The sequence below is a fragment of the Crocodylus porosus genome, unplaced genomic scaffold (genome assembly GCF_001723895.1).
Source record: "Crocodylus porosus isolate Cpor-Errol unplaced genomic scaffold, CroPor_comp1, whole genome shotgun sequence".
NCBI classification, from domain to species: domain Eukaryota; kingdom Metazoa; phylum Chordata; order Crocodylia; family Crocodylidae; genus Crocodylus; species Crocodylus porosus.
In genome coordinates, this window is record NW_017728947.1 from 29013963 (window position 1) to 29030595 (window position 16633).

A 16633-nucleotide genomic window follows, 5' to 3' on the forward strand; every position below is an offset into this window, starting at 1 on the left:
CACAGTTCCAGCAGTAAACTGATCTAAAAGCTTAACATTTCTCCTTCCCTGAGCAAACCTGTCCAAAGCACGTCAGCTGGTTAAGTAGAGTGTCAATATAATGCAGACATGCTTAAAAATAAATCCTTTTCTTTTAAGAAGGACAAATTCCTAGAGGCAGGCATTGAAAATCATTTTACATGATAAAAAATATCATGCACATGCTACTTTTACATAGATGGGGTTACCATTAGGTGAATACTAGGTTCATTAACTACATTATAACTAATTGCACCTAAAGGCTACTCTGCAGTTACTCTTTCATCAGCATATATGTGGCACTCCAGAGAAAACTAATTCCTGATGGTGAAATTAATCATAAGTCAGCTGGTTTAAAATATTACCAACAGAATGTTCCCTCGGCATAAATAGTCCCTGCAGATACACCAGAGGTTCATTGACTTCAACAGCATTATACCCTTCCCAGTCCTAGACTCAACAAGGGTCCAGGCGGGTGGATGGGGTTACAGGGCAGATCCGGAAGACTATACATCCACCCTTCCCTCTTGAAAAAAACAAAAACAAAAATTAAAAAAAAAGGCAAAATCTAGTATGAGGCAAGGGGTTTTTGTGATATATTTTATTGGACCAACTGTATAGATGGGAGAGATGTTAGTCTAAAAATGTTGGTCCAATAAAAAGATATTACACAAATCACCTTGCCTTCCATACATTTCCTGGATCATGATGACTACAACACTCCAACCCTACAAAAATAGTTTAGGCTAGAAATACATTAACTCTTCCATTAATCTCCCTTCACTGTAGAAATTCCATAGAAGAGGATACTGAAGAAAAATGGATGCAGTGGCTCCTTGGGAACTGCCTGGGTATTCTGGTGAGTCATAAGAGGTCACAGATCTGGCAAAAAAACACATAAATCTTCTTCATGAAGTGACATGTCCCCCCTCTCCTCCCTTTCCTTTCAATCTTTTGGAGATGTCAAGGGACCTACAGGTATGACACACCCTAGCCCCTTTAATGCACTTCTCTCACCTGATTTCCCCACTGTGAGAAATACCCTTATTTGAAAAGCCTGGCTAGCCAGGTGTCATTCTTGCTGGTCTCTCCTTCTAAAATGTAAATTCATCATGGTCTGAAAGGGCCTAGTTCATGTGCTTCAGACTATATTTGTAAGGTCTATTTGGCTGGATACTCAGTGGGCACATCTACATAAGATGTTTACTGCGTAGCTGTCTAATTGGCTCCACAATAAAATGCCAGTGTCTACACTGCACCAGAGTTTATTCAGTCAAATTAATTTCACATGTAGACACACCCAGTCATTACTTCTCTTAGCATATAGGCTTTGATCCTCTCCCCGGGAACTCACTTTCAAGGAGTAACACCAAAATCATTAGCATATTATGCAATCCCAGCCCAACTATAACTGAAAAAATACATTTATAAGAAATAGCACAATGCAGATAAACATAAGGATGATGTACTAAATACAACTTGAAACCTCCTATAGAGATCACACATGCCATATCAGTAAAATAAATCCAAGAAAACATGCATGACATTTTATGAACACCTCAATATATTGTGGGTTTGTGACAAGAAAGATTTTGGGTGGAAAAGATTTTGGGTAGAACCACCGTAGGCAAACATATACACACTCACAAAACAGTTTGGGAAAGCCTGAATGAAGAAATCCTTCTGGGATTTACCTTTTTCGGGGCTGAACTTAAACACCAACCTGAAAAGTAAAACCTTGCTATATCTTCCTTAGAAGTTAGGCCCCTTACTATTATGCACATTATTACAGCACAAGCTTTTTTGTTTAAAAGCGTAAGAGTTCTTTGCAAACCAAAAGAAGTTAGATTAGCTTTAGTAATTTAACAATTGTGAAGCTATCTGTTTAAATCTATGATACAGTAGCCCTAAGAGACGTAAGAATAAAAATCTATTACGATAATGTAAAGCAACTGCAAAAAAGTGAAAGTACCCATAGAGTGGTCTGAGCACATGAAGGGATGAGGAACATAATGAAGACTTGACAATGAGGTTTAGGTACCTACTTTTGCAGTCATTTTTGCCAAGAGTTCTTGCAAATCCATGATTCCTTGAACCAGACTTAAGAAATCACTGCAGGTTGGGCATGCTCAATAAAGAAAAAAAAACCTATAAATGAATGAAGTCTAGTAGACTGATAAACTGTTTAAACATGTGTTGCTTATCAGAACATAAAATGCAATTGCTTAAACGAAGTTGCTGCTTCCTTGGACTGATTGTATTGAAAGTATTCAATGATGATACAGAACAGAGTTAAGACTATCGCATTTAAACTACCGTAATCATTAACATTTAAATTGGCAACTGCTGAAGTAAATAAATTGCTACTTACTGCGATTCAGATTAGGACACTGTGTTATAAATCCATTAGGAATAAAGATGACTTTCACATCTTGAATGATACCCTTTGTAAAAGAAGAGATAGCTGGTAATAGAGATTATATTCATACAGTAGAAACTGTACAAGCTTATTCACAAGGTATCTGCTGAAAAGTCATGAATAACATCACCTTATTTTTACTCAGACAGAGCAATCCTAAACTAACAGTTTCAATGAAGTGGGACAAAAAATAAAACCTTCCTCTTCTCCATGAAAAAAGTTTATTAGGTGTTGACTTCGATTAAATATGGGCAAGTGTTATTGCCCAGCTCAATCTGTTCTTCTCTTTTCTCAATCAATAACTAGTCTGCTAAGCTGTCTCAAAATGACAGAGACTGGTGAAAAAGTTAGGTAATGCTCATTGCTTAAGAACATCAGATTCTGCTTTGCAGCAGCAAAAAAAGTATGCTAGCTAGAAATGTTCGTATTGATTTAGCCAAATTACCATAGGATATCAAACTGAATTTAGAGAACATTCCATACTGATCTTTCTGTTGCTCAGTTAGGAATAAATCCTGGCCCAAACCTGCAGGTAGGAAAGGCCTCCTGTGCATAAGGAGAGGGGGGAGGATAAGGGTTACAGCTTTGTAAGTTTCCTTAGCAGCAGCACATGTAAGATTGTGGGAGCTGGACACTGGTAGATAGAAGGTAGGAAGCTCAACAACTGACAGAATCCAGTGTCCTTCTCCAATATTCAGTGCCTTGCATAGAGTAGCTAATTTTCATGTCACACCATTGTAGAGAGGAATCCAGCTCTTTACTGATTTTCCCAGAGCTCAGCTAAGATGGTGGATGCTGAAGACTGAGTTTGCTTCTTAGAGCTAAATCCTGAATTTCTTACTCAGACTTGAGCCTGAAAGGGAGAAAGCTTCCATAATATTCACTAATGGGAGGTTATTCAGCACCATGCATGATCCTTTGGTCCTTAACAAACTTGAAGAAGACTGGGAAATTTCCTGATGGACCCCTGGATTTACATAAGATCTCACTATTAATGAAAAACTGTGTATGGCTCTGTCTCCAACTTAACTGGAAAAAGTGCCCTAACTGAAGAGGAAATTTATCATCAGGATTGCTATTTTTTAATGAAAAGATTGATTTTGGTGGCTATGTTTTTATTTTCAGTGAAATCCTAGTAGAATGGATTCTACAGATGTAAAATGTAGCTGCTGGGTTGGAATACTGCTCTTTTCTATAAATAAAATATAGACCTCAGATAGTGCTCAAAGCCTTTGAAATGTTATGAATAACACTTAACATTTATGTGTTCTGTGTGTTCATTTTCTAAAGCACCAGAAGGTAATCAGCACTGCTTCCTGCTTGTTAGTGCAAGATCAAATATTAACTGAAAATACTAATAGACATAACCAGATCAGACCACTGCTCCTGCAAAAGTATATACACTTATTAACGTTTTCATCTATGAGAATAATGATGCCATGAAATTAATGAGAAATGATCTTGTCACTGGGTAAGGAAAGTCCTATAAAACAATCCTAAATGTTATTTTATATACCTTTAGCCAAGGACCACCAATGAAAAATTACCAGCTGTGGCACAAAAATGCATCTTTAAAGCTCAGTTCTTCCCAGTAAAAAGCTTAAACAAGCATAGGGAAAATTATAGATATTTACCACACTGTATTACATTTCTCATAGTAATCAATCCGGAAAAATATATGGTCCAGTTTCTGGAAAATATCCCTATTCAGAAGTAGCATGTGCATGAAGTTATTCATTTAAGTATTTAATTGGGCCAGAGCCCCTACCTTCAACCATAATTTGGGGATGCTTATAATTAAATATTATAATGCGTATGTTTTATTTATTTGGATTTAAACAATACTTAAAAAGCAGACTTTAGGTACTTTTACACATCATAAATCATGCAATCTGAAGGGAAAGCATATATACATATATATACATACATATTCATACACACACACACATAAATATATATACCTATATATCTATACACACACACATATTTTTCTCAGAGCAGCCCTGTACAGCTCCAATTAAAGCCCCACCCCCTTGCCAAACAACATGTAAAAATATCCCTTAAGACTAGGGTGGCTAAACTAAAGAAGTTAGGGGAGGTACAGAACTCCACAAATAGGGCTTTCAGGGACATTGTAGAGTAGTCCCATCTCCAGTACAGCAGCCCCCATAGAAGGATGACAGTATCAAGGTGCTGGGGGGTGGAGGGCATCAAGATGGCAAGAAGGGAAACTATTCATTAGACAGGATCCATAGTGTGCTCTTACATCAACCCTACAGGATAGGAAGAAGCAGGTGGTAGTGGAGGTTTTGATTATAAGCCACATGGACAGCTGGGTTTGTGACATCTGGAAGGACTGTATGGTGAATTGCCTGCCAGGTGCAAAGGTAGCAGACCTCAAAAAATGTGAAGATAGGCTGATAACAGGTGCTAAGAAGAAGCCTGTAGCTGTGGTCAATGTGGGTACCAACAAAATAGGAAAACGTAGGACAGAGGTCCAGGAAATTAAATTTAGACTGCTAGGCAGGTTAAAGTCCAGGACCTCTACAGTAGCATTCTCTGAAGTGCTTCCAGCAGCATGTACCGGGCTCAAGAGATAGCCAGAACTCCAGTATCTTAATTTGTGAATGAGAAGGTGGTACATGGTGCCTGTACAGATAAGATGGCCTCCACGTGAACAAGAATGAAACCTAAAAATTAAAAAAGTTGTAGAGTAGCTTTTAAACTAAAAGTTGGGGAAAGCTGACAAGTGACCAAAAGCACAGAGGTCTCATTATCACAACTCAACTAGCGTCAAGCATCAGGGACAATAAAAGTCCTTTTTCAGATATGTGGGGAGCCGGAGAAAAAGCAAGGGCAACATTGGACCCCTGCTGAACCAGATGGGACAACTGATGCTGAGGAAAAAGCCAACCTATTAAGTGGGTACTTTGCATTGGTCTTTCATCAGTCCGATGGGACGCCTGTGCCTGCTATGGGACAGGGAGGTCCGGGTGAAAGAGATCCCCTACCCTCCATCAATGCCAGAGAAGAGCCATGCGCATGATCAGAGGTCAGGAAAACAGACCTTACGACGACAGGCTGAGAGCCATGGGGCTCTTTAGCCTGGAAAAGCGCAGGCTCAAGGGTGATCTGATGGCCACCTACAAGTTTATCAGGGGTGACCACCAGGATCTGGGGGAACATTTGTTCACCAGAGCATCCCAAGGGATGACGAGGTCAAACGGTTATAAACTACTGCAAAACCGTTTCAGGCTGGACATAAGGAAGAATTTCTTTACTGTCCGAGCCCCCAGAGTCTGGAATAGCCTGCCATCGGAGGTGGTTCAAGCACCTACACTGAACACCTTCAAGAACAAATTGGATGCTTATCTTGCTGGGATCCTATGACCCTAGCTGACTTTTTCCCCTTTGGGCAGGGGGTTGGACTCGATGATCTTCTGAGGTCCCGTCCAGCCCTAATGTCTGTGAATCTGTAAAAACCCCAAAAGGTGGCATCATTCAGACTCTATACTGTCTTGAAGAACACAGTAAGGGAGTAATAAGTATAACAGATAATAGTGAGAATAAGTCAAAACATCTAATCAAATGCCTAGTCCTAATCAAATGCCATGAGTAAAAACAGGTGCCTGAACAAGGATAACATTTATAAGTGCTTCTATCCAAATACTAGAAGCCTAAAAAATAAGTTAGTGAGCAAAAATGCCTGGTATTAAATAGTGACTTTGAATAATAGGTGTCTCAGGCCTGGTATGAGGTAAGGATGATAATCAATGGAATACAGGCAGGCAGCAGCATGCAGACATCCCCACCACCCCACACTGTGCTGCTGCTGCCTGCCGCACAGCTCTGAGCACGGCTCCGCAGTGGCAGCAGGAGGTTGTGGAGGCAGCAGCCGTCACCACCATCACAACCCTCCAAGTAAGTGACAGCGGCCGCTGCGTTCTAGCCCAAGCCCCAGCCACAGCCCCCATCCCTCGCTGTGGCTGCAGCGTCGGCCATGGAGCTGTGCTGTGGCCACATGCCAGCCTCCCTCTCCCCCTCCACCAGGCAGCTGGCCAGCGGCACGTGTGTGGCCCACACATGGCGGGCACCACCACACTGCCCCCTGTATCACTTGCCCGCAAAACCCACTACAAAAAAGCACCCCTGCCCTCACCCCGTGGCCCTGCTCCCAGCTGCAATGTGCTGCCTGGGGCCAGCAGCACTCCCTGCTCCCTCAGCCCCCAACCATCTTCCCCAGCCCTGCCCCACAGCCCCCAAGCCCAGGGGATGGAGAGAAGGAGGCTGGCATGTGGCCAGAGCCTTTAGGAGCCTCTAGGATCCAGGAGCGAAGGGCATGGCTCCACAGTGGCAGCACTTGCCCACAAAGCCCCCCCACCCTGCATGCAGCCGCCACCACCCCACACCGCCACAGAGCCATGCAGGCAGTTGCGGGGCATGCCGCTGCATGCAAGCCTCCCACTTCACCCCTCAGCCAGGCGGCACATATATGGCCCACACACGGTGGTTGCCACCGCACTGCTGCTGCCACGCCCTGCGCTACTTGCCCACAAAGCCATTCAGGTGGCCATGGGATGGTAGGGCAGGGCACAGTGGCAGAGTTGTAGTGGCAGCCTCTGTGTGCGAACCTCCTGTCAGGCTGGCCAGCATGCGTGTGGCCCACAGAGTGGCACCCCTGGCCCTCCTCCTGGGAGTGGGTACAGGGGCACACTCCCCGCTTCTTGATCTACCTACCTCCCAGCACCTTCCCTTTTCCATGCCCTGCTCCGCCTCTTCCCCCCACACACACTTTACCTGCTGGGGTGGGTGCCAGTGTCTGTGGGGGGTCTGGTCTGTGGGGGGTTGCAAGGGGCATCAGGAGGGCTGTTGAGACTTTGTGGGGGGAGTGCAGAACACCAGCAGCACTGGGAGGGGCTATGGGGGGCTTTTAATTTTTTATCATGGATTTTGGGTTTTTAACCAAAGAATTTGCAATTTTTAATCAGAGAAAACCAGGATCCCTGCAAATGAGGAAAACAGAAAAGCTCACAAACTCTGGCAGTTCGAGTGTAAAAGAGAAATAATGCCAGGAAAGAATTTAAGGGGTGTCCCACAAAATACATCAGAATCCAGCCAGAGAATTAGGTGGGGCCAAGGTGTAAAAGGTAGACAGGTCAGAAGAGTTGGACCACATTTAAGTGACAACAGAAGAAGTTTCAGAAAAACACTGGAAAATGAAATACTGAGAAGTCACCAAAACTGGATGGCATTAACCCAAGAATTCTGAAGAAAGTCAAAGGTGAAACTGAAGAACTGCTAGCAATAATATGTAACCTACCATTACAAATAGCCTCTGTGCCAGAGACTGGCAGGTTGCCAATGTAACACCCATTTTCAAAAAGGACCCCAGAGGTGATCCTGGGAACTACAGCCCAGTGATTCTCTCTTCCATCCCTGATAAGTAGGTAGATTCTATAACAAGGGTGCTCAGCCTGTGGGCCAGATGTGATCTGCAGAGCCATTGCATCTGGCCTGCCAGGCATCCCACAAGTGGTAGCAGGGCCACCCACCTCCACTGCCAAATTCCCATGCCTTCTCCCCAGCACAGCTGGAACCAAGCCAGGTTAGGGCCAGGCCACATCCCCTTTCCCCCTGCCCAGCTGAATCAGGTCTGGCCATGCCCCTTCCCCTCTGCCAGCTGAAGTAGCCTTTCCCACATAGGGCTAAATCAAGGCTGCCCCTCCACCTGCAGGGCTGGATTGGGCTGGACTACCCCTTGCCCCCTGCATGAAGCTGGATGGGACCCTGCCATGCCCACCCCAAGAGCCAGATTTGGGCCACCATCCACATTTGGTTTGTAAATGGAAGGGGCATGACCCATGTAGCCCACCTAGGAAAAAGGTTGAGTACCACCAATCTATAACAAGGAATCAAGCAGTCACATAGACAAATATAAGCTGCTGGGGAAGTCAACCTACTTTTTGAAAATGGAAATCCTGCCAGACAAAGGAAAGTCCTGACATATAAATCTGCTGGAGTTCTTTGAGGGAGTTAACAAGTATGTCGACAAGGAGGGTACAGCTAACCTAATACATTTGGACTTGACAAGCTCCCTCAACAAAGCCTTATTAAAAAAAAACTGAGTTGTCACCAGATAGGAGGGAAGGGTATTTCAAGGACTAGGAACTGGTGAAAAAATAGGAAACAAAGTGTAGAGTTAAAGGTCATTTTTCAGAATGGAGGGAGGTCTAATAAGGATCCTGGAGAGATCTAGGATGGGCCCAATTTTATTCAACATTCTCATCGATGATCTAGAAATAGGGGTGCACAGTGAAGTTTCCAAGTGTGCAGATGATACTAAATTATTCCAGGTAGTCAAGTCCTGAACTGATGGAAAAATGAAGCCAAAAGATCTCACCCAGCTAAATGATTGATCCAAAAATAGCAGATCAACTTCAATGTCAGTAAGTGTGAGGTAATGCACATGGGTAAAACATGGCAATGAGTTCTGAACTAACAGTTACAACTCAGGAAAGAGACCTTGGAGTCATTATAGATCTCTAAAAATGTAAGCTCAGTGAGCAGTGATGACCAAGAAAGCCAATAAAATGCTGGGCATCATTAAGAAGGAAATTAAAAACGAAACAGAGAACATCATTATGACACTATACAAATCCATGCTGTACCCACAGCTTGAACACTGTGTGTAATTCTGGTCTCTTCATTTCCAAAATAATGTAGTAGTACTGGAAAAGGTCCAGAGACAGGCAACCAAAATGAGCAGCTGCCATACCAAGAGAGACAAAAAAGGCTAGGATTCTTCCATTTGGGAAGGAGAAGGCTGAGGGGTCATATGAGAGAAGTCTATATGGAGGGAGTGGTCCAAATGCACAGGGGACTGTTATTCACTAACTCCCAGAGTACTAGAACTAGAAGTATCCACTCAAATTTGTATGAAACAAGTTTAAGGAGAGAATGTATTTTTCTATGTACTGCATAGTTAATTTGTTGAATTCACTGCCACAGGAGGTGGTAGAAGCAGATAGCAAAGACAGGTTCAGAAAGGGACTGGACAAATTCAGGGATGACAGATCTGTTGAACAGAATGGTTGGAGATGTTTCTTCTGCCATCTCTAAACCAATGATGGTGGATGCCAGGAAGGGTAATAAATAGGGTATAGATCACTCTAGATCTATCTGGCTCAGTGCTCTCCCTCTGGTCCACACCTGTCCCTGTTGGACAGCGTATACTGGCCTATATGGACCATTGGTCTGACCCAGTATGGCACCTCTTATGGAGCTTATGTATATTTGTGGTGCTATATAAATTAATAGAACATACTTGTCAATATATATTTTCAAAGCTCCTATCACATAGCATCTAGACACTAATAAAGGTTATTATAAGCAGTGAGATCTATGCATAAGGGAAATAATCTCTATTCTTTTTTGAGTTCAGTCATTGGATTCTCTTGCAAAATATGCTGCTGAGTTATTTTTTTATTTGGTTCTTTTGAAAATATCTTACTGAAGACTAAGGATAGCAGGGTAAGATAATTTGTAATCAACTTTTGGGAGGGTGTTTTGGAGGTTTGAGACTATTGAAAAGGCTCTTTCCTCCTGCTCCCTAAAAGTTTCTTTACTTTTTTTCCCTAACCCTCCTCCAACAAGCCTCAATAGCAAGGAAGCCTGAAGGGTTCACAAACATTAGCTCAGTCTTTCAAAAGGAATAATTTATGTGATTTTTGTTTGGGTTCACTAAATTTCATGCAATTTTGCTAAGGAAATTTTCTTAGCCTTACAAGGTAGCCATATCTTGCTTATGTTTGATCTCTCTGCTGTCAGCGCACTCCACTGTCCACCTCAAGTCTGATCATGCAAGGGGCAAGTAACTGTTATGCAAAGCAGTGAAGGCTGTCAATTCCCAGTTATTTGAATGGGAGTTTAATTTACTCAACACATTATAGGACAGGGGTGCTCAAATGGCAGTGTAGTATACTAATACTGTGAAATATTTATTTTATATTTTAGCTCTCTAAATATAAAGGGTCAAATTCTAATCCCCTTACTTATGCCATATATCTCTGTCCTCCAGTATTCCCACAGACCCAATGGGATTAATCAGGGAATAAACAAGTCAGAATCTGTCTTCCATTACTTAGCTTCATAATCTCTTCTTGATCCTAACAGGATGTGTCCAGTGTGTGAGAGGTAAACAGATAAATATAGCTCAAAATGCATATTTATGCTATTATTACTCATATTTAAAAAGAGGAGAGAAGAAGAAAGCAGGAAACAATTAGTTAATTACATCGCTATAATCCTAACTTGTTAGGAATTATTATGATTAGACTGAAAATGCAGAACAAAACCCATAGCTTTTAGACAAAAATGCTAACACAGCTCTGCCACACATACCCATTCTTTTTTAACGCTCTTATTTCCCTGCAGATCTCTGTTTACATTGAGGAAAATAGTTCTATTTTTTATATGCTAAAACACTGAAACAAATTGCTTTGAAAAGAGAAGGGAGGTCCTGCTGAGCATGTAAATATATGGACGGATATGTGTACTGTTTATAAACTGGCAAAATCCCAAGTTTTTGCAATGGGTATCCAAAAAAAAAAAGACTTTTGAAACAAGCAGGATTAAAAAAATGCAACCAATTATGTATTTCTGCCCTGCAGACAGTTAGTAAAATATTCAAGCCTACATAAAGCAAAGAAAGGCACTTGTCGACTTTCATTATGATCAATAAAATCTGGCAGCTCATTAGCATATCATTAACTTCCCTGCTGTTTCCAAAGTGTTAATGCGTAGAAATATTAATTTACAAACGTATAATATCCCAGAGTTCTTAGACTCTGGCTGTCTGCACAAAATAAGAATTAAAGATGGGTGAATCCAATAGAACTTCTTTTTTTCTATGTGGCTATAAACATATGTTTACCATCTGTGGAATTATGGGAAGCAGCTGAGGTAAAAAACAACAGCTGTAGAATAAAATAATACTATCAATTTCACTTCACAGAGACAGCTCAGCTGTTGCAACAAGAAATAAAGTCCAAGTAAAGTGCAATTCATGGCCTCTTATGTAAATTTATGTATTTATTTATTTATTTTTTACAGTCATGGAAGTAGAACCCCAAATGATTTCACCTGGTACAGCTGAGACATTGTTTAGATGTACCAATATGCAATTATGAATTTAATGCTTTATCTAGATTTTGAAATGTGAGTGGGATCCTCAAACACCAGTAACCTGTATAATAAGTTTAAATACCAAGTGCAGCTAAACTGGTAATCAACTGTTTTGCTAACGGAAAAACATCTCAAGCAGGGATGCAGAAAAACAGATCACTAATCTATGGATCCATTAAAGGGTGTTCCTTTAATCTGAATGAATCCATAGATTGCTCTGTGGGCCATGAGCTGAGGAACTTATCAGAAAAACTGCTGTACATTGCCCAACAACTGATTATACTCCATGCTCATTAGTCAGCAACAGATTCATTGCTGTATCTATTGGACATGAAATTAGACATGACAGTTGGGCAGCTTTCGCTATAACTTTGCCTATGAAGCAGAGTATTAATTTTTAAATTTTACAATAATTCAGCTTAGGCTTTAAAGCCATCCAAGCTTACCGGAGGATAAAGAGGAGTAGAAGGAGAAATAAAAAAATGGAAAGGAGGTTCCCAGGTTTTAAGGTATTTATCTGCAGTGGCACATTAATTTTGCCCATCTCCATCATCTTTACACTGGTCTGGTTCATCATGATGTCTTGGGGCATCCCACAAATGGAAAAAAGCTAAGAAAGCCATTATAGCCAGCAGGCATGCTCCCTGTCAGCTACATCAGTGAGAATGAGCCACTGGACACCTAGGCTGCCTTCACGTGTACTCGTGGGCGTTCTCACTAGAACATGTCAGAGCAGACTCAATTAATCGAGTTTGCTCTATGATCTAATGAGAACGCTGCAGCGTCACCACAGCATCACACGTATTAAGCCCCCACATTTTAAAATGGCCGCAGAGCACTTTAAACCTTGTCGAGTGAGGTTTAGATAAAGCATCCTACAGCCATTTTTAAATGTACAGTGGCTTAATACACATGACAGCGAGGCATTTTAATTAAAGTGGCTGTCCAGGAACCATTCTCATTAAAATGCCCCCCACTCCCCACCCCCGAGCATGTGTAAAGGCGGCTCTACTTATGCCTGGTTGGTTACCAAGAGAAAACATGAAGTCAGCAGGTTTCAATGTTTTCTCACTTCTGTGCAACCTCAGCTTTCAGGATATCAAAATGTAGTTCATGGTTCAACGTATTTCCCAGCGAATGACTAAGAGATGCAATTTCTCTCATAAGTGAAAGCAGGACTAAAAGACAGGAAGCGTTCTAAGGTAGAGTCTCAACTCTACCAGGCCTTTCAACAAGGCACAAGCAATTCTGTATGATCACAAATAGCTTTGCAGGTGTGAGGATGGGGAGACCAGCAAGGATCTTCTCTTTGACAGAAGTCAAAACAAGCTTCAGTAATGAATAATGGAAACTCTAGAAGCAAGCAGTATTAAGAGATGCATTGTTACCCACCCATAGTCTATGCCCCAGCATCTCATTTTACCCCTTCGTGATCCAGGACAAAATATAGCAGGAGGTGGAGGCTAGCTCTTTCCACTCTCTGGGAAATAACAATGTTAACGGCTGATGAATGTTGATGGCTATACTGTGCAATATCCCCTTTGTTAGAAGTTGTATCCATTCTTGCATTTCTCAGAAACCCAGATTCCCACTAAAATTCCAGCAGAGATTTGGAGTATTCAAGGTCATAAGGCAGGATATGCTGTTATCTACCATATCCTACTGTATATATATGCTTACCTTAAAGAAACCATGTTTCCTATTTCTCTGTCCAAGCCATAAGCTGCTTCCTGGGGTCAAATTTGTTTCTGGAGGATCTATGACACGTTCGTAAATCCTGTGGAGTGAAATATCACCATTTGATACAGTTCTCTTTTTCTCTCTGAAGTTTTTTAATTAAAAAAAGATCAATGATGAAAGAAAAAAGATATAAAGTTGAACCCAAAGAAAAAAATGTCTCCAGAATAAAACATTAATATGCAGCCATTTGCTTAAAACATATTTAATTTCATTTTGTAAAAAGTTTATTAAAAACAAAAAGCACAAAAAAATTTGTATTCTCTTAAAATCTGCATTTAAAAAAAGAGTGAAATGCACCCCTGTGCAGCAACGCAATACAAGGTCTTAGCACTCCTTAAGGGAAGAGCTGCATTAGCAAGCAATGAAGTCACTGCCCCATTGAAGAAGATAAAACTGTAGCCACCCTAGACCACCAGGCCCCAAAGGTGTTCACAGGCAAACCTCACCACCACTTCACAAATATTAGGATCCAGATGGTACCTCCCCTAACACAAACCATGTATCTTGAAAAATTACAGGGATATATAAGTTTGAGTTTTCAACCAGTATGAAGAACCACTGGAGAAGAAGCCAAAACAGGTTTCTGGACATTAAGGGCACTTTCTGGAATTATGTCTAGACTCCCTCTGTCCTTGTTGCTTGGCGCCAGCCCTGTTTATTCCAATCCTCTCCCTTCCCCGTTTCCCACATTTCCTCACAGCCACTTCAGATTCACTCCATACATGGTTTTTCTCCCCTGCCCTGTTCCACTCCACTCACTTTCCCCACAAAGCCCCCTTTCCCGTCTCTTTATTTTCCATTTCATTTATCTTCTCCTAGCCATCAGTTAAAAAAGGGGGTGGGGGACATTAATATACTGCCTATTGCTATCGCATAATTCCCTCTGCTTTTACATTACACCTCTTTCTTACCGTGTCTTGCCTATTTAGACTGTAAACACTTTGGGATGGGGTGTGTTTGTGCTTGTGTTGTATCTAGCACAACAGGGCATCATTCTTAGTTGGCCCTTAGGCACTATAGTAATAACAAAAAATACTGAATGTTTAATCAGGATTACAGTACTGCATAAATGCTACACAGGCCACCTAAAGGGGGTAATTTTCATCCCACATACTTAAAAGGAAAGATTAGCATAGATTAGCATTAGCTCATGATAAATTGATTCAATGTGGAATTTTCAAAAGTAAGTATTTGGAGTTCGACAGGTTTTCTTTTTTTTTTTGGATAAATTATAATAAGTAATATTAACAATAACATTTGAAAGCTTAACTAGCCTCTTTTATTCTGGATCACAAAGCACTTTACAGTGGCAAATAAGTATTATTATCATCTTACATATAGGAAATTTCAAGTACTGGAAGGTTAAGTGACAGTGGTAGAAGCAGGAATGTAATACAAGACTCTGGATTACCATATCCTTTCCCCTGCCCTATACATATGCTGCTATTTTGTTTGTTTTGGAACCACAGATGCACTGCCTTGTATCAGAAAAGGCGTGTTATAACTGAAGCCTGGGAAAGATGATGAAATAAATTTCCATTACACTAACTTGCAGAGGAGTACTATTGTTCTGTATCATACCAGTAAGACAGTCAACTGAATAGATTCTGAACATGTCAAGTCTTGTAATGTATCTGTATGTTTAATAAGAAATGGATGAAGGTTTTCTTCCTCTCTCCCACGTTACAGCTGTAGTTTTAGAATGAATGCTAGAAGGAGGCTTTAAAGAAAAATACAAGTCAATCAGCATAACTCAGTACACAGTTATCCTTCCATTTACACTTAGACTAGTTTTCCCGTCTACTTAAGCACACACTCACCTAACGTGAGCACTGATTTTTGTGTTATAAGTTGCCATGTTATTTAGAAGTTTACGCATTTTCTGAGACCTAAAATGACCACTGAGTTTTAAGGAACTTTTAAAAAAGCATTGCTAAATTTTAATGTCAAAGTACAAAGAGCCAAGAATGAAAGCATGTATTCTTCCCATATTTATTTACCACCAGGAAGAGGAAGAAACAGTTTGTTAGGTTAATGGGGGAACAATCTGTCCAAAAAGCCACAGGCAGGAAAACTTTGTATTTTTCTGAAATAATAAGAAAAACAAAACAGTTATGCTAAACTCTACTGCTAAGAACAGTAGCAAAGAGTTTAAAATAGTTCTTTTCATATTTGTGGACATGTCTACACAAGACACTATGTCACTAGAGTGATGCACTACAGCAATGTAGCTCATCACTACAGCAATGAAGTGTGGGTGGGCTACAGCGACATAGCTGCTAAAAATAACCAGGCGCCATCATTTACTACTTCCTAAAGCAAATAATAAATGATGGTGCAGTAACAACTGCACTGTGGGGGCCATGTGTTGACGTGCCCAGTTTGTGTTAATTACTTAAGTTTACCTTAATTATAAGCAGGCCTAATTCACATTTCCTAACATGCTGCAGTATAAAAATACATTTCTCCAATGTAAAAATACTTTGCAATCATCAAAACCCTATGTTATTTTTGCTTCTGCTAGCTAGATACCTATCCCACCAGTAAAATTATCACGCTGAGTTATTTTATTTGCTTGAGCATCAAAATAAGGTGGTATTCTTCCAAATCATGTTTTAAGAATTATGGGAATTTTGCATGTATTATCTATATCAATATTTTAAAAAGTAAGCATTTCCTTTCTGCTTAACACATGCAAAATTAAACATCTACTCAAATGCAAAAAGTGCTTTAAAAGGCTGAACAAGTAACAGAGTAATTGACATGCTCCTTGAGAAAGCTAGTTGCTGAATTACATGATCATATTAGGAATTTCTCTTCAGATATATAGCGCATCTTTATTCATGAGTCGGGTTAATAATGTCCGCTCTGGAAAGCGTGTAGTCTTCTAAAAGACTAGTCAATATTCTATGAAGAACTCCATTTTCTGTTAAGAGATAAAGCCCTGATACTTAAAACTAAGCTATACAGTGGGTTCAACAACACTACTTGTGAGGGAATACTGGAGTTTTATTTACTTGTTCTAGTAAAAGGCTGTAAAGAGACTCCACAATATCTGTCTTCAATTATAGAAGAACTATTTTTTCATTGTAAACATACAAATCAACATATATTACACAACAGCGGCTAGTAAAGCAAGCAAAACATTGGCTTGCATCCATAGATGCTTCTCAAGCAAATCCCAGGATGTCATTCTCCCCTTGTACTCGGCCTTGGTGAGGCCACAGCTGGAGTACTGCGTCCAGTTTTGGGCTCCACATTCAAAAAGGATGT

General features: G+C 40.8%; 1 protein-coding gene across 2 annotated transcripts in view; it reads right to left on the reverse strand.

The window, feature by feature from the left end:
* NELL1 (neural EGFL like 1) overlaps positions 1-16633 on the reverse strand; it is a 502747-nt gene that overhangs the window by 392304 nt on the left and 93810 nt on the right. For both annotated transcript variants that reach the window (XM_019551935.1, XM_019551934.1), the window contains exons 5-7: positions 13301-13397; positions 2390-2462; positions 2064-2146 (exon numbers count right to left, since the gene is read on the reverse strand). In XM_019551935.1, coding sequence (XP_019407480.1) covers positions 2064-2146; positions 2390-2462; positions 13301-13397 — 253 coding nt within the window. The remainder of the gene's footprint in view (positions 1-2063; positions 2147-2389; positions 2463-13300; positions 13398-16633) is intronic.